Raw genomic sequence first — 19,466 nt, forward strand, 5'->3', positions numbered from 1 at the left:
TGCAAACTCACTCCTCACTCCCGCTCTGTCTCTGTTTCTCTCTCTCTTCAATATCATTCAAGCCTGTGTGATACTGAATGATATTAAGGGGGAAATCTACATTCAGACATGACTGTAGACAGTCAGATCAAGTGGGGTTGTGGACTTATCTCGGATTTAAAAATAAAAATAACAGAACGGAGCTCAGGATTCATCCATACAGTAGGGGCTGATTTATTACAAACAATTCCACCATATAAACATATAAATCTAGAATGTGTGTGTTTAACAGCTGACCTGTAGGTGTGTGTAGCAAAACACAGAACATGAATTACCGTCAGATCCTGCTCTGGGGCCTCATTTATAAATCTTGCTTGTGCACAAAAAGGGCCTGAAAGATGCGCAAGCCACCTTCTATGCAAAGGCTGGGATCTAAAAAGAAAAAACTAACCGAAAAATCTGCGTATCCCTACGGCAACCCCGACCCTCCCGTAGGAATTTACTTAAGACATGGGAAACTGGCGACGCAGGCTGTGAGGTGGTGAAATGAAGCCAGATTCATGTCATACTCTTAATAATGTCATCACATATCACAACATATATCAGACTTATAATATCATAGCGCTCATCGTGTCCCTCTGTGTGTGAAGCGCAGCGTCAGTCAGGAATCTGGTGCTGCTGCTGGAGCTGCAGCCGCGGTGAGTGGGCTGCCACCCGTCCCTTGAAATACGGAATTGTTACGTAATTGGAAATTAAAATTCATATAAAAACAGTTTATTCCGTATTTCACAATCGTCCCATGCACGTCAGTCACACACGCACACACTAGTTAAGCCTAATTATGCCTAAATAATGGTCTGCGTTAAATCGACGCAGAGCCTACGCCGTAGGGTTACGCCGTAGGTTACGCGGCGACGCGCACTGCACGGTGCGCGGGCCGCGTAACCTAAGCCGTAGGCTCTGCGTCGATTTAACGCAGAACCATAAATCAGCCTTGAGCAGCACTGAGGGAGGAGGGAGGAGAGGGAGCGGGGCTCACGTCCCGTCTTCACGCAGTGTCTTGATGATTTGTAATTACAGGCTGAGCCTACCGTTAGTTCTTAAACTGTAAAAAAAGGGGGGGGGGGGACAAAAGCATGAGTTTGAAAAGTGGGGGGACATGCCCCCCCTGTTCCCATTGGAAATTGCGCCCTTGCGCCTCACAGCGTTTTATTTTCACTCGCTTTATTTTTTATTTCTGCAGTTTTCATTATGGACCAATCTGTATGCTGAAATATGGAGAACACTGGAAACAGCTCCGCTCACTTACTCAGACAAGGGAAAATTGCACTCAGCTGCAAAACTTTATGGGAGTGTTTGCGCCGGCATATCATTAGAGCAAAATCTTTTTGTGAATAGGACCTTAAAGCGGGGCAAATTGCGGGCGCAAATGCGGCATAATTCACAGCGCTATTTGCGGGCGCAATCTATTCTTTGTGGATTTGCCCCTGAGTGTGCTGAAATGTTCCATCCCGATCCTGGTTAGGATGTGGTGGTCGGGACGGCAGCTCCGCCCCGCTCAGGCCCCTCCTGGCTCGCTCTGGCTCGGCCGCCTCCCATCACAACTCCCGCTCTGACAGAACGGCTCTCCGTCCGTGAATCTCTGTCCTCTTCTCTGAGCTTCCAGCTCTGTAGGCTCCGGTCCGGGACTGTAGACCGTCTTTTAGTCTTGACAACAAAGTACGGCCACTTGTATTCCTGTGTGATTAAACAGGAAAACATTCAGCACTGCAGCAGTCGAGGACTGCAGTTGTCCATCCCGGCCTTAGGACACATTTACACATATCCGGGTATTTACAAAAACTGATATTTCCCAAATGACGACAACGCTGTTGCCAGGCAACCCTTTGTCTTGGTTAAAGCTTAATACTTATTACATACTTAATACAGCAGTTGTGAATGCAAATGCAAACAGATGAAAAGTGTTTGCACAAACGTAAAAACCAGCACTGCTTTATCCATCATGATCACAGCGGCCAGACAAACCGTAAACACATGACGGTGGTGACGTTTCTGTCGCATAATGTGACGTTCTGAAGCCTAAATGTCCGTTTCTCTCCGTTTACAAGCAAACATGAAGACGGAGGTTTTAAAAATCTCCACTTTGACCAGAGTTTTCAGAAATGATGGTTTTTGGAGACTTTCGTTTTCGTGTAAACGAACGGCCAAAACGCATGAAAACACCAGCGTTGTTGCTGCGTGTAAACGAGGCCTCAGACCTGGACAGGTTGGACTGACGGCTACAGGTGGAGCGTCAAAGTGATCGTCCTGACAGGAAGTGTCTTACATCCTCCCGTGGGGGTTTAATTCACAAATGTCCTTTAATCAAGCAGATCATTATTTGTTCAAGCAAAGACTTTTCAAGTGCAAGCGATACAGAACCACCTGATGTTTAGTTTCACACAGACTTCAGAATTTGTTGAATTAGTCTGATAAATATACACAATTCAATCATTCATATCTTTAACTAAAAGTAAGATATTAACTGATAAACTCAGTTGTAACAGAATTATTAGGTGTTTGCAAGTTAAGTCAAATTATAAATGACACATTACTAAAAGTAAAGTATTTTAGTATCTTCTGCTCTTAGAAAACATCATTTTAACTCTTTATAACATACAAGGATCATTATGATAAAAACCTCAGGAATCGTGCATAAATGATATAAAACTGGACACATGATATAATGTCCAGCAGTTCTCCACAGATCCATTCTGGTGTTAATAATTGTTGCTAGATCAGCTTCTGATCTCTAAACTGCTGCTTTGAACAATATTTGAACATCAACACTAATCAAAAGGATTGGTGTGTATGTTGGTGTTTTTATCTTAATCTAGTGTCAGACTTGGACCAGAAAAGCTCAGGATGTTCAGTAAAGGTGAACATGTCAGAGGAACAACCAGGAACCCACATCATGGATGTAACAAAAGTGTAAAACCTGTTTTATAAAGTCCAGATACGGTGGTGACCCACATGGACCTGATGACAACGTTGATATTTGAAGAAACACTTCTCTGATGAGACTGGAACATGTTTTACTTTTTGTTCAGGTTGGAGAGCTGCAGTCTGTCAAAGATCAGCTGTTCTTCTCTGGTCTCAGCTCTGAAGTCCAACCCCTCCCATCTGAAACTTCTGGACCTGAGTGAGAACAAGCTGCAGGATTCAGGAGTGAAACATCTGTGTGGATTTCTGGAGAGTCCAGACTGCAGACTGGAGACTCTGAGGTCAGACATGTTTTAGTTGTGTGTTCAAATAAATCTGATGTGAAAGTTGTGTTGACACTAACCTGCAGACATCAGGCTGATCTTCTACTGATCCACACTGACCATCTGACTGCTCTGAGTTTCTTTCTCTGCTTCAGTCCTCCAACAGTTGGTTTCTTCTTAAACTTCCTCTTCTGATTTATGACATAAAAACCAAACATCTGAATGTGAAAATACACTTGATCCAACATTTAAATACTGTAGGTAATACTAGAAATGTGATATTTATCATTTGTATTATATTCATAAAAATGTCAATTATCTTGATCTTAAGGTCTTTTAAGAAACCAACTGAATATAAAGTTCCCAGATTGGTCCAGGATTACATATTGTATTCCAGATTTCATCTCCAGCTGCTTTTCTCTGCAGCTTTTTCAAATGTTTTCCACGGTTGGATTAGTTTCATGGTTGATATTCTTGGTGTAGTTTTTCTGGGACAGTTGGGAGGTTTGTTGCATGAAAGTAGAAAGAAGAAGTCCAGTATGTGTGAGAAAGGCTTGACATCTCCTCCTGAGTTGATCCTGGATGATTCCGCTACAGGAAGACGATCCAGGATGAGGAGGTGCAGCTATGTGAAGCCAGGTTGAACTAATCCTGGTACGTGCACGTTGACGTCTGTCTTAAGCAGACCGTCAGGACGGTCCCAGATGTCCTGGTTCACAAATGGAGGACGAGTGTCGCTGATGTTTCACCGAGTGAACAACACCTTCTAATGGAAACGTACCAGGAGCTTAAACAGCTGATACGTTCAGAAATGTCCTCCAGATGCTGTTAATGAACTCAGAGAGTCTGACAGACAACAGTGGACAGACTGAATGTGTAGTCGTCCAACATATGTGCTGTAGAGCTCATTTACTAAATAACTTCTTACTGTGGCTGAAATCAGTCAAACCAACGTTGGCTTCCTTTGACTAACGTTACATTTAATTTTAACAAATACAAGTTTACCAATTATAAAACTCTCACCATAGAAAACATATTTTTCTAGGTTTTTACTATCATGTCTTAATAAGTCTGTTAAGATCATTCATCCAGGTGACAGAAAGACATAAGGTGCATCAAATAATGTCTTTTTATGGTTTTCAGAATGTAAATATAAATACACGTGTTGAAGTAAGAAAAGTGAAATAAAGCTGCCATCACCTTTCTAATTCTCATCTATGTAGAGCCTGTAAGATGATGCCGATGATGCTGAATTGTAATTTATCTGTAAATGTTGATGATAAAAATGAGGAAACAAACACACAGAAATGATGAATAAGTATTGATGAAATGAATGATTGATCAGTGACAGCTGACTGATCAGACGGAGCAGCAGGATGAAGAAGTCCTGCTTGTTATTCTGGTCCAGACCAGGTTAGCTGCACACCAGAAATCTCCATGGTAACGAGTCCAGCCCTGCTTCTGTGCAAACACTAAGATTCTAACGTTTGTACTGACTGAGATATTCAAACACAACATGTTACAATAACAAGTTTATCTGCTTGTTTAACACTTGAGACCAGTTTTACTACATCAAGTATTAGACATCAGTTCTTCATGTTTTTGTGTCTCTAACATTCAAACAAATGCTTAATTTTCTCTTCATACAAATGAATGAGTTGACATTTGTCCCATAATTCCTCCTGACATGTTTATTTGTGTGGAAACTTGAATCATTTGGCTGCACAACATGAGTTTGTATGGATGGATCCACTGGTGGAGCTGCAGAGCTGCAGAGCTGAAGTCACTACATCTTTATTGGAGCAGCAACATGATGTCATGAATATTGATGAAGATCTGTTTCACTGGTTCTGTTGGACTGTTGGAACCTGCATCCTGGTGATTCAGCTCACGGCTTTTATTCTTTATTCAGGTTGAAGAGCTGCAGTTTGTCAGAGATCAGCTGTTCTTCTCTGGTCTCAGCTCTGAAGTCCAACCCCTCCCATCTGAAACTTCTGGACCTGAGCGTGAACAAGAAGCTGCAGGATTCAGGAGTGAAACATCTGAGTGGATTTCTGGAGAGTCCAGACTGCAGACTGGAGGATCTGAGGTCAGACATGTTTTAGTTGTGTGTTCAAATAAATCTGATGTGAAAGTTGTGTTGACACTAACCTGCAGACATCAGGCTGATCTTCTACTGATCCACACTGACCATCTGACTTCTCTGAGTTTCTTTCTCTGCTTCAGTCCTCCAACAGTTGGTTTCTTCTTAAACTTCCTCTTCTGATTTATGACATAAAAACCAAACATCTGAATGTGAAAATAAACTTGATCCAACATTTAAATACTGTAGGTAATACTAGAAATGTGATATTTATCATTTGTATTATATTCATAAAAATGTCAATTATCTTGATCTTAAGGTCTTTTAAGAAAACAACTGAATATAAAGTTCCCAGATTGGTACATACATATGTACATATGTACAATACATATTGTATTCCAGATTTCATCTCCAGCTGCTTTTCTCTGCAGCTTTTTCAAATGTTTTCCACGGTTGGATTAGTTTCATGGTTGATCATCTTGATGTAGTTTATCTGGGACAGTTGGGAGGTTTGTTGCATCAAAGTCGAAAGAAGAAGTCCAGTATGTGTGAGAAAGGCTTGACATCTCCTCCTGAGTTGATCCTGGATGATTCCGCTGCAGGAAGACGATCCAGGATGAGGAGGTGCAGCTATGTGAAGCCAGGTTGAACTAATCCTGCTACGTGCACGTTGACGTCCGTCTTAAGCAGACCGTCAGGACGGTCCCAGATGTCCTGGTTCACAAATGGAGGACGAGTGTCGCTGATGTTTCACCGAGTGAACAACAGCTTCTAATGGAAACGTACGAGGAGCTTAAACAGCTGATACGTTCAGAAATGTCCTCCAGATGCTGTTAATGAACTCAGAGAGTCTGACAGACAACAGTGGACAGACTGAATGTGTAGTCGTCCAACATATGAACTGTAGAGCTCATTTACTAAATAACTTCTTACTGTGGCTGAAACCAGTCAAACCAACGTTGGCTTCCTTTGACTAACGTTAAATTTCATTTTAACAAATACAAGTTTACCAATTATAAAACTCTCACCATAGAAAACATATTTTTCTAGGTTTTTACTATCATGTAAATTAACAGACTTAATAAGTCTGTTAAGATCATTCATCCAGGTGACAGAAAGACATAAGGTGCATCAAATAATGTCTTTTTATGGTTTTCAGAATGTAAATATAAATACACGTGTTGAAGTAAGAAAAGTGAAATAAAGCTGCCATCACCTTTCTAATTCTCATCTATGTGTAGACTGTAAGATGATGCCGATGATGCTGAATTGTAATTTATCTGTAAATGTTGATGATAAAAATGAGGAAACAAACACACAGAAATGATGAATAAGTATTGATGAAATGAATGATTGATCAGAGTGACAGCTGACTGATCAGACGGAGCAGCAGGATGAAGAAGTCCTGCTTGTTATTCTGGTCCAGACCAGGTTAGCTGCACACCAGAAATCTCCATGGTAACGAGTCCAGCCCTGCTTCTGTGCAAACACTAAGATTCTAACGTTTGTACTGACTGAGATATTCAAACACAACATGTTACAATAACAAGTTTATCTGCTTGGTTAACACTTGAAACTAGTTTTACTACATGAAATATTAGGCATCAGTTCTTCATGTGTTTGTGTCTCAAACATTCAAACAAATGCTTCATTTTCTCTTCATACAAATGAATGAGTTGACTTTGGTCCCATAATTCCTCCTGACATGTTTATTTGTGTGGAAACTTGAATCATTTGGCTGCACAACATGAGTTTGTATGGATGGATCCACTGGTGGAGCTGCAGAGCTGAAGTCACTACGTCTTTATTGGAGCAGCAACACGATGTCATGAATATTGATGAAGATCTTTTTCACTGGTTCTGTTGGACTGTTGGAACCTGCATCCTGGTGATTCAGCTCACGGCTTTTATTCTTTATTCAGGTTGAAGAGCTGCAGTTTGTCAGAGATCAGCTGTTCTTCTCTGGTCTCGGCTCTGAAGTCCAACCCCTCCCATCTGAAACTTCTGGACCTGAGCGTGAACAAGGACCTGCAGGATTCAGGAGTGAAACAACTGAGTGGATTTCTGGAGAGTCCAGACTGCAGACTGGAGGATCTGAGGTCAGACATGTTTTAGTTGTGTGTTCAAATAAATCTGATGTGAAAGTTGTGTTGACACTAACCTGCAGACATCAGGCTGATCTTCTACTGATCCACACTGACCATCTGACTGCTCTGAGTTTCTTTCTCTGCTTCAGTCCTCCAACAGTTGGTTTCTTCTTAAACTTCCTCTTCTGATTTATGACATAAAAACCAAACATCTGAATGTGAAAATACACTTGATCCAGCATTTAAATACTGTAGGTAATACTAGAAATGTGATATTTATCATTTGTATTCTATTCAGAAAAATGTCAATTATCTTGATCTTAAGGTCTTTTAAGAAAACAACTGAATATAAAGTTCCCAGATTGGTACATACATATGTACATATGTACAATACATATTGTATTCCAGATTTCATCTCCAGCTGCTTTTCTCTGCAGCTTTTTCAAATGTTTTCCACGGTTGGATTAGTTTCATGGTTGATCATCTTGGTGTAGTTTTTCTGGGACAGTTGGGAGGTTTGTTGCATGAAAGTAGAAAGAAGAAGTCCAGGATGTGTGAGAAAGGCTTGACATCTCCTCCTGAGTTGATCCTGGATGATTCCGCTGCAGAAAGACGATCCAGGATGAGGAGGTGCAGCTATGTGAAGCCAGGTTGAACTAATCCTGCTACGTGCACGTTGACGTCCGTCTTAAGCAGACCGTCAGGACGGTCCCAGATGTCCTGGTTCACAAATGGAGGACGAGTGTCGCTGATGTTTCACCGAGTGAACAACAGCTTCTAATGGAAACGTACCAGGAGCTTAAACAGCTGATACATTCAGAAATGTCCTCCAGATGCTGTTAATGAACTCAGAGAGTCTGACAGACAACAGTGGACAGACTGAATGTGTAGTCGTCCAACATATGTGCTGTAGAGCTCATTTACTAAATAACTTCTTACTGTGGCTGAAATCAGTCAAACCAACGTTGGCTTCCTTTGACTACCGTTACATTTAATTTTAACAAATACAAGTTTACCAATTATAAAACTCTCACCATAGAAAACATATTTTTCTAGGTTTTTACTATCATGTCTTAATAAGTCTGTTAAGATCATTCATCCAGGTGACAGAAAGACATAAGGTGCATCAAATAATGTCTTTTTATGGTTTTCAGAATGTAAATATAAATACACGTGTTGAAGTAAGAAAAGTGAAATAAAGCTGCCATCACCTTTCTAATTCTCATCTATGTGTAGACTGTAAGATGATGCCGATGATGCTGAATTGTAATTTATCTGTAAATGTTGATGATAAAAATGAGGAAACAAACACACAGAAATGATGAATAAGTATTGATGAAATGAATGATTGATCAGTGACAGCTGACTGATCAGACGGAGCAGCAGGATGAAGAAGTCCTGCTTGTTATTCTGGTCCAGACCAGGTTAGCTGCACACCAGAAATCTCCATGGTAACGAGTCCAGCCCTGCTTCTGTGCAAACACTAAGATTCTAACGTTTGTACTGACTGAGATATTCAAACACAACATGTTCCAGTAAGAAGTTGTTTATGTGCTTGTTTAACACTTGAAACTACTTTTACTACATGAAATATTAGACATCAGTTCTTCATGTTTTTGTGTCTCAAACATTCAAACAAATGCTTCATTTTCTCTTCATACAAATGAATGAGTTGACTTTGGTCCCAGAATTCCTCCTGACATGTTTGTTTGTGTGGAAACTTGAATCATTTGGCTGCACAACATGAGTTTGTATGGATGAATCCACTGGTGGAGCTGCAGAGCTGCAGAGCTGAAGTCACTACATATTTATTGGAGCAGCAGCATGATGTCATGAATATTGATGAAGATCTTTTTCACTGGTTCTGTTGGACTGTTGGAACCTGCACTCTGGTGGTTTAGCTCACATCTTTTATTCTTCATTCAGATTGGAAAGGTGCAGTTTGTCAGAGATCAGCTGTTCTTCTATGGTCTCAGCTCTGAAGTCCAACCCCTCCCATCTGAAACTTCTGAGCCTGAGCAGCAATGACCTGCAGGATTCAGGAGTGAAACATCTGTGTGGATTTCTGAAGAGTCCAGACTGCAGACTGGAGTATCTGAGGTCAGACATGTTTTAGTTGTGTGTTCAGATTAATCTGAAATGAAAGTTGTTGTTACATGGCGAGTATTACGGGGGCCCGCCCGACAGGATAGAGAGGACACAGAGTTTTGTGCAGAACCCTTTTATTTAAAGCAGAATCACCGCCACACGTGCACAAGTGCAGCATCAGCCGACATCAGCAGTTTCCCAGTCCTCTCTTGCAGCTTCTCTGTCTCTCCCTTATAAGGCTGGCAGGGTGGAGAGGTTGACGGGCGACACCTGTGTCCCGTCAGCCTGAGTGGCTGCAGCTCCTCCACAGTTGTGTTGACACTAACCTGCAGACATCAGGCTGATCTTCTACTGATCCACACTGACCATCTGACTGCTCTGAGTTCTTCTTCTCTGCTTTAGTCCTCCAACAGTTTGTTTCTTATTAAACTTCCTCTTCTGATTTATGACATGAAAACTAAACATCTGAATGTGTCAGACAGGAACAACTGAAGAACCAGAGATATGTCTGAACCTGGAATAAAACATCTGAACAAACTAGAATTAACTGGGAATTTAGAAAACTACACTTGATCCAACATTTAAATACTGTAGGTAATACTAGAAATGTGATATTTATCATTTGTATTCTATTCAGAAAAATGTCAATAGTCTTGATCTTAAGGTCTTTTAAGAAACCAACTGAATATAAAGTTCCCAGATTGGTACATACATATGTACATATGTACAATACATATTGTATTCCAGATTTCATCTCCAGCTGCTTTTCTCTGCAGCTTTTTCAAATGTTTTCCACGGTTGGATTAGTTTCATGGTTGATATTCTTGATGTAGTTTTTCTGGGACAGTTGGGAGGTTTGTTGCATGAAAGTAGAAAGAAGAAGTCCAGGATGTGTGAGAAAGGCTTGACATCTCCTCCTGAGTTGATCCTGGATGATTCCGCTGCAGGAAGACGATCCAGGATGAGGAGGTGCAGCTATGTGAAGCCAGGTTGAACTAATCCTGCTACGTGCACGTTGACGTCTGTCTTAAGCAGACCGTGAGGTGTCACTGATGTTTCACCGAGTGAACAACACCTTCTAATGGAAACGTACCAGGAGCTTAAACAGCTGATACGTTCAGAAATGTCCTCCAGATGCTGTTAATGAACTCAGAGAGTCTGACAGACAACAGTGGATAGACTGAATGTGTAGTCGTCCAACATATGAACTGTAGAGCTCATTTACTAAATAACTTCTTACTGTGGCTGAAATCAGTCAAATCAATGTTGGCTTCCTTTGACTAACGTTAAATTTAATTTCAACAAATACAAGTTTACCAAATATAAAATTCTGAACATGGAAGACATCTCTTTCTAGGTTTTTAATATCATGTCTTAATAAGTCTGTTAAGATCATTCATCCAGGTGAAAGCAAGACATAAGGTGCAACAAATAATGTCTTTTTATGGTTTTCAGAATGTAAAACTAAATATAAATACACGTGTTGAAGTAAGAAATGTGAAATAAAGCTGCCATCACCTTTCTAATTCTCATCTATGTGTAGACTGTAAGATGATGCCGATGATGCTGAATTGTAATTTATCTGTAAATGTTGATGATAAAAATGAGGAAACAAACACACAGAAATGATGAATAAGTATTGATGAAATGATTGATTGATCAGTGACAGCTGACTGATCAGATGGCGCAGCAGGAGGAAGAAGTCCTGCTTGTTATTCTGGTCCAGACCAGGTTAGCTGCACACCAGAAATCTCCATGGTAACGAGTCCAGACCTGCTTCTGTGCAAACACTAATATTCTAACATTTGTACTGACTGAGATATTCAAACACAACATGTTACAATAACAACTTTATCTGCTTGTTTAACACTTGAGACCAGTTTTACTACATCAAGTATTAGACATCAGTTCTTCATGTTTTTGTGTCTCTAACATTCAAACAAATGCTTAATTTTTTCTTCATACAAATGAATTAGTTGAATTTTGTCCCATAATTCCTCCTGACATGTTTATTTGTGTGGAAACTTGAATCATTTGGCTGCACAACATGAGTTTGTATGGATGGATCCACTGGTGGAGCTGCAGAGCTGCAGAGCTGAAGTCACTACGTCTGTATTGGAGCAGCAGCATGATGTCATGAATATTGATGAAGATCTTTTTTCACTGGTTCTGTTGGACTGTTGGAACCTGCATCCTGGAGGTTCAGCTCACATCTTTTATTCTTTATTCAGGTTGAGGAACTGTCTTCTGTCAGAGATCAGCTGTTCTTCTCTGGTCTCAGCTCTGAAGTCCAACCCCTCCCATCTGAAACTTCTGGAGCTGAGTGACAACGACCTGCAGGATTCAGGAGTGAAACATCTGTGTGGATTTCTGAAGAGTCCAGACTGCAGACTGGAGGATCTGAGGTCAGACATGTTTTAGTTGTGTGTTCAGATGAATCTGATGTGAAAGTTGTGTTGACACTAACCTGCAGACATCAGGCTGATCTTCTACTGATCCACACTGACCATCTGACTGCTCTGAGTTCTTTTTCTCTGCTTTAGTCCTCCAACAGTTGGTTTCTCCTTAAAATTCCTCTTCTGATTTATTACATGAAAACTAAACATCTGAATGTGTCAAACAGGAACAACTGAAGAACCTGAGATGTGCCTGACCCTGGAATAAAACATCTGAACAAATAAGAGTTAACTGGGAAATTAGAAAAATACACTTGATCCAACATTTAAATGCTGTAGGCAATACTAGAAATGTGATATTTAGGGCCCGAGCACCTTCAGTGCGAAGGCCCTATTGTATCTGTAGGAATTTTTTTTTTCTTTCTTTTTTTTTCTTCTGACAAAAGGAGGGCCTTTTTGCCCCCCTAAACGTGCCCAAAAAGTCACCAAATTTTGCATGCAAGTCAGGCCTGGCGAGAAATTTGATATTTAATGGTTTACATTAATGGGAGTGGCAAAATGGCTCAACAGCGCCCCCCGGAAAACTTTGTGCCTCAAGCCCCACAATACGGTTTGACGTACATGCACGAAAATCGCTACACACCTGTATCAGTACACAACTTAAAGAAAGGTCTCTTGGGGTCATGCCCGAAACCGAACCGGAAGTCGGCAATTTTGAACATTCTGAATTAATCACGTAATTTTGGAGCAATATATGCCATTCCTTCGAGAATTAATACGGCCCCAACCGTATTGTGCACCCAGGTGTGTTATACATAAAAATGTGCGTCTCCACCCTTCGACTACGCGCATTACGTTTCTCTTTCAAAAGTGTTACCGTGGCGACGCTAGACGCCAAAAAGCGCGCCCCCCCTTCATCTGATTGGTCCATATTTGATAGTTCTCCAAAAGGCACCAAATTTGGCATGCAAGCCAGACCTGGCGATAAATCTGATATTTCATGGTTTGCATTAATGGGCGTGGCATAACGGCTCAACAGCGCCCCCTAGAATACTTTTCTCTGCCATAACCTTTTAATGGTTTGACATAAAGAGTCGTGGGTGGTGTCATGGGACTCGGTATTGAGTCCTTGACCATAATTGGTGAAAATTAGCCCCGCCCCTTCTTCTGATTGGTTGTCCCTATTTCCTGCTATAGCATTTGAATGTTTTGACATAGAGACTCGTGGGTGGGGTCATGGGACTCTGTAATGAGTCCTTGAGCTTCTTTATATTAGCCCCGCCCCTTCTTCTGATTGGTTGTCCCTATTTTCTGCTATAACTTTTGAATGGTTTGACATAGAGAGTCGTGGGTGGTGTCATCAGATTCTGTATGGAGTCCTTGACCTCCATTGGCCTGAATTAGCCCCGCCCCTTTCTCTGATTGGTTGTCCCTTTTTTATAATAAAATCGCCGCTAGCCGCCTGATTCAAACGTCTGTCGGCCCCGCCCCCCGACCAATCAGTGGCGAGTAGGGTGATGACGGCCCCGCCCCCCAACCAATCAGTGGCGCGGAGGGTGGTGACGGCCCCGCCCCCCGACCAATCAGCTGCCTGTAATGTGGTGACGTCAGAAATATTCCCGGGTCAGCCCGGTTAGAACCTCGGCAGAATGGTTACAGAAAAAGTAATAATAAAAATAGTAGGGTTTTACTAATATCCATATCTTACAAATATTTAAAAAATTAGGAAAAAACAGTTCGAAACCCAGTTATATTTTATCGCTATGTTGGTCTCTCCTAACCCAGTAAGTCAAAGAGAAAGGAATAGCTGAGTTATAGCTCGTTGCGGTCTTTAGTATCAGAGATCGAGAGTTCGAACCCCGCTGTATGCAGAGATTTTTGTCAGCAATTTTTGTGTTTTTTTTACATCAAAATGTGCGTCTCTGTCCTGCGACGACGCACATTACTTTTCTCATTTAAAAACGTTACCGTGGCAACACTAGACACCAAAAAGCGCGCCCGCCCTTCATCTGATTGGTCCATATTTGATAGTTCCTACTCTCTGCCATAACTTTTGAATGGTTTAATATAAAGAGTAGTGGGCGGTGTCATCTGACTCAGTTTTGAGTCCTTGAACATAATTGGTGCAAATTAACCCCGCCCCTTTTTCTGATTGGTCAATATTTGATAGTCCCTATTCTCTGCCATAACTTTTGAACGGGTTGTGGTAAAGACATGTGGGTGGTGTCATCTGACTCGGTTTTGAGTACTTGACCTTCATTGGCCTGAATTAGCCCCGCCCCTTCTTCTGATTGGTCGATTTTTTGATAGTTCCTATTGTCTGCCATAATTTGAATGGTTTGACATAGAAAGTCGTGGCTGGTGTCATCCGCTAAATGTCCAGGCCTGAAGAATCTACATACAAGTCATACAAGCGCTTCACTGCAGCATGCCTGAACATGCACAAGGGTGCGAGGGCCCGTTCATCGCTGCTTGCAGCTTTAATTATTATTCATTTTCCCCAATAATATTTTTTCATACATTAATCAATCAATCAATCTTTATTGTCACATCATAATACTCAGTAACATGGGTAAAAAACTTGTTTGTGCAGGATCATCATTTGCAGTTAAAAGATAGACATAAAAACAAAGTGCATAGTGCATGAATAATCTACATAAAAACATAAAAACAGTAAGTGGAATAAAAGGATAGAAAAACGATAAATAGTCTTGGGCTTGTATGTATGATATAAAAATCTCTATTTGCAAGAGACATTCTCAGTTCAGTCTTTCACAAGAACTAGGTCTGTTCAGCAATCTATTTGCTGACGATAAAAACTGTTCAGGAATCTGGTGGTGCTGCTCTTTATGCACCGGTACCGTTTGCCCGGCCGTGGGTGCAGCAGTGGCTGGAACAGGCTATGGCTGGGGTGATGGATGTCCCAGATAATGATGTGGGCCTTAGCCACACAACGTCTGTCATGAAGTTCTTGGAGAGGTGGAAGCTCCCCTCCCACCATGCGCTGTGCTGTTCACTAGCCTCTGCAGTGCTTTCTTTTCTGCAGCGGTGCAGTTTCCGAACCGGGCCGTGGTGCTGCTCATCAGGATGCTCTAGATGGTGCTTGTATAGAAAGCCCTGAGGATGCTGGGGCTCACTTTGAAATTCCTCAGACGCCTCAGGCAGTAGAGCCGTTGTTGGGCCTTTTTCACCACTTTTGTGGTGTGTGTAGCCACTTCAGGTCCCTCGATATGTGAATTCTGAGGACGTGTGGCTCAGAGTAGTACGTCCCAATTAATGCGTACCACTGATATTTACTCAAAAGTGTGGCGAACTTAAGTATACCTTTTGAGTATATATTGTTTAGTATGGCATTTTGGATGCACCGTATGTAAATAAAATACACATTTCTCGCTAGAAACATTATTAAAACGCATTTTAATGCCGAAACTATGCTAGAATATTGCATTTTTTTCCGAGAAAAATAAAATGTATGTCAACTTCAATCTTAAAATAACAAGATAGAGTAAATAAAATACACATTTCTCGCTAGAAACCTTGATAAAATGCATTTTAATGCTGAAACTATCTTAAAATATTGCATTTTCCAAGAAAAATAAAATTAACTTCTGACATGTTACATTACTATAAACTTAACTATCTTAAATATTAACCGTTTTCTTCCACGTCCATAGCAACAGTAACCAGTAACCACATCCGGATCCCTACATACTAACAACCAGCCCCCTGATTGGCTGAGACGTACCAAGCATACACATCATTACTGGGCTACACAAACAAGGGATAACTGAAACAAATGGCTCATAACTACTAGCAGGTTACTTGCCCCCCACTAGCCTATACTTATGGGACTAAATAACGCCTCATTCAATGAGCTGATAACAGTCGACACACGATCGGGGCATCTGTCACATGTCCTGGATCCCCCTCATCACTATGACGTAGAGGGGGCTCCCAGAGGGAATTCCCCGTGTCAAACGTTCCCCATATAAATAATAATAATGTAATAATCCTAGCTGCTCCCGGTTGTCAGGCCAGCGCCGTAGTGTGGCAGCTAGAGTCTTGTAAAGCGCTTTGGGGCTGTAGGAGTACAGCTGGAAAGCCCTATATAAGTGTAAGCCATTTACCATAAAAACCATAAAAAATTAGAAATGTCTGCCATGTTTTTTGGTGTGATGGCCAGAATCTTGAAAGTCACGTGACTTGGACGCAAAACGAATAGTCAGAAAAATGTAACAGTTATACAATTCAAGGGCTATTATTGTAACCCCTCTACGTTTTTGCACTTTGGACCAACGTAGGCAGGTTTTTATGTGAGACTGGGTTGTTTTCTCCTTCTCCATCTTTAGTGAGTGACTGATGGTTAAGACCCAAACTACCTGTATAAATGTTGTTTGTTGGCGCGTGCAATGTAATGACATATTTTAAGAAGTTCTTAAGTAAGAAAAATAAGAAATTCGTAAAATGACAGTTCTTAAGACGGTCCTTAAGAAAATATTGAGGAATTGCACTTAAGAACTTTCTTATGAACTTCTTAATTTTAGATCTTAAGACATTTCAAGTGCAAGATCGTTCTTAAGAACATATTGGTGAATCTGGCCCCTGCTTCTGTGCAAACACTGAGCTTCTAACGTTTGTACTGACTGAGATATTCAAACACAACATGTTACAATAACAAGTTGTTTATCTGCTTGTTGAACACTTGAAACTAGTTTTACTAGATGAAATATTAGACATCAGTTCTTCATGTTTTTGTGTCTCTGACATTCAAACAAATGCTTCATTTTTTCTTCATACAAATGAATGAGTTGACATTTGTCCCAGAATTCCTCCTGACATGTTTGTTTGTGCGGAAACTTAAATCATTTGGCTGCACAACATGGGTTTGTATGGATGGATCCACTGGTGGAGCTGCAGAGCTGCAGAGCTGAAGTCACCACGTCTATATTGGAGCAGCAGCATGATGTCATGAATATTGATGAAGATCTTTTTCACTGGTTCTGTTGGACTGTTGGAACCTGTATCCTGGTGGTTCAGCTCACATCTTTTATTCTTTATTCAGGTTGGAGTGGTGCTGGTTGTCAGAGATCAGCTGTTCTTCTCTGGGCTCAGCTCTGAAGTCCAACCCCTCCCATCTGAAACATCTGGATCTGAGTAAGAACTACGACCTGCAGGATTCAGGAGTGAAACATCTGTGTGGATTTCTGGAGAGTCCAGACTGCAGACTGGAGACTCTGAGGTCAGACATGTTTTATTTGTGTGTTCAGATGAATCTGATGTGAAAGTTGTGTTGACACTAACCTGCAGACATCAGGCTGATCTTCTACTGATCCACACTGACCATCTGACTGCTCTGAGTTCTTCTTCTCTGGTGTCTTTATTCAGGTTGGAGGAATGCGGTCTGTCAAAGATCAGCTGTTCTTCTCTGGTCTCAGCTCCAACCCCTCCGATCTGCAACATCTGGACCGGAGAGGGAACTTCGATCTGGAGGCTGCAGATGTGAAGCCGCTTTCTGATCTGGTGGAGAGTCCAGACTTCCAGCTGCAGACTCTCAGGTCAATGGAGGTTGGACTCAGTTCTGCTGCTTCCAGCAGTTTTCTACTAAAACCAGTTGGTATCAAACACAGATCAGTGTTTCCAGTGAAGCTGCAGCTTCTCAGCAGCTGCTTTCCTCATGAAGCTGTGAGAGGAGGATGATGACAGGCTGCAGGATTGGACAGAAACACAGAGACAGCAGTCGGCCAATCAGAGGGTCCAGATGTTTGTTGTAGACCAGTGTTGTGCTGGTGTTCACGTGTCCAGAAATAAAGGTGTTTTCCATCTGACGGCCTTCCAGGATGTACAGACACACAGCTGCTCCACTGCAGCTCTGAACTCTGAAGTCCTGGATGTGCTGATGGAGGGATCTCTGCTAACACTCCTTTATCTGCTCTCTTCTTTCTTCTTCCTCTACAGCTAATGGAGGGATCTCTGCTAACACTCCTTTATCTGCTCTCTTCTTTCTCCTTCCTCTACAGCTGATGGAGGGATCTCTGCAAACACTCCTTTATCTGCTCTCTTCTTTCTTCTTCCTCTACAGCTGATGGAGGGATCACTGCAAACACTCCTTTATCTGCTATCGTATTTCTTCTTCCCTCTACAGCTGATGGAGGGATCTCTGCAAACACTCCTTTATCTGCTCTCTTCTTTCTTCTTCACTCTACAGCTGATGGAGGGATCTCTGCAAACACTCCTTTATCTGCTCTCTTCTTTCTTCTTCCTCTACAGCTGATGGAGGGATCTCTGCAAACACTCCTTTATCTGCTCTCTTCTTTCTTCTTCCCTCTACAGGTGGAGATGATGAGAGTTTCCAGGACAGATGAGTCGTTTCCTGATTGTCCTCAGAGTTGAAGCAGAACCAGTTTGTGTGGACAAACTCTGACTGGACCGTGATGATGATGAAGATGAAGATGAAGATCTACATAGTTTCTGAATTCCAGAGTGTTACAAACTCATATATTCATGTATTTCATGTTAAGTCAAAAAGTCTTTATTGTTATTATATTATTGTTAAAAAACATACATCGAAATGTATCTTTTAATTTGAGTTAAAGTAGTTCGGAGGTTTCTACTACTAACGTACTGATGGATAAATGTCTGTGCTGCCACAGCGGAGCTGCTTAGCAAAGCAGCCGTCTCCTCCACCGAGTCACATGACTCCCCCGGTTTTTCTTATTATTTACATGTTTCCGTTTCATTCCAAGTTTTCCTTTTGTTGTTGTCGTGTTTTCAGCTTCGTCAGGTTTTTAAAGTTTCTCTCTGCGTCACTGATGAAGAGACAGAGTGAAGAGATCTGTGGAAATAACAGCGTTTGTTCATGAAACACGAAGCACAAATGAACTTGACTTGGTCAAGGAATGTTCCTCAGAATTTGTTCCAGTAAATATTGTAAATTTTTGCGGGATATTACGATGATTGTTAACACTAAAAGAAAGTCAAAATTCTTCAGTAAAACTTGGATCTTTTCTCTTGTTCAGTTTACTGTGGTTAATAAGTGTTTGTCTGTGATTAGTCTCAGTACCAGGAGCAGCACCGACCATCACAAGGCACTTTTTATTCTCTTGTTCACCATCAGCACAAATCTGACTTTTATTTCATAAGAGAGATCATTTCACACTCTCTTTCTTTTATTTATTGTAATACTGACATATTCCACTCTCATTTTACTACAAACTGCACAAAACACTTGAATATGCGTCAGATATGAAGAAAGAACCCAAAAAGTTTAAGACAACATAGATGAACAGAATTGAATTAAAACACATCAGAATCAGAATCATCTTTATTGGCCAAGTTTCAACATTGCCCAACAAGGAATTTGACTCAGATTTAAAAATAGAAAACAGTAATAAACAAATATGGCACTTATTAACATTTATACAATGAAAAAAGGGAAATGAGAATGAGGTAGACATTATTATTATTGGAAGGTGCATTGTTACAGCATATGATAGTGTTATTATAATTACTGTTATTATTGTTATTGTTAGGAGGTTAAACTTCCTCTAGAAGGTGATAGATCAGCAGCTGTTAGGAGGTTAAACTACCT

At 41.1% G+C, this 19,466-nt stretch overlaps 1 protein-coding gene across 1 annotated transcript in view; it reads left to right on the forward strand.

The window, feature by feature from the left end:
• LOC133440793 (NACHT, LRR and PYD domains-containing protein 14-like) overlaps positions 1-18,268 on the forward strand; it is a 32,811-nt gene extending 14,543 nt beyond the window's left edge. Inside the window, 9 exon segments of the mRNA XM_061718114.1 lie at positions 3,069-3,242; positions 5,137-5,313; positions 7,230-7,406; positions 9,321-9,494; positions 11,714-11,887; positions 16,941-17,117; positions 17,264-17,310; positions 17,313-17,443; positions 18,209-18,268. Coding sequence (XP_061574098.1) covers positions 3,069-3,242; positions 5,137-5,313; positions 7,230-7,406; positions 9,321-9,494; positions 11,714-11,887; positions 16,941-17,117; positions 17,264-17,310; positions 17,313-17,443; positions 18,209-18,268 — 1,291 coding nt within the window.
• The last annotated feature ends 1,198 nt before the right edge of the window (positions 18,269-19,466 follow it).

The sequence above is a fragment of the Cololabis saira genome, chromosome 3, assembly GCF_033807715.1.
Source record: "Cololabis saira isolate AMF1-May2022 chromosome 3, fColSai1.1, whole genome shotgun sequence".
Classification (NCBI taxonomy): Eukaryota; Metazoa; Chordata; class Actinopteri; order Beloniformes; family Belonidae; genus Cololabis; species Cololabis saira.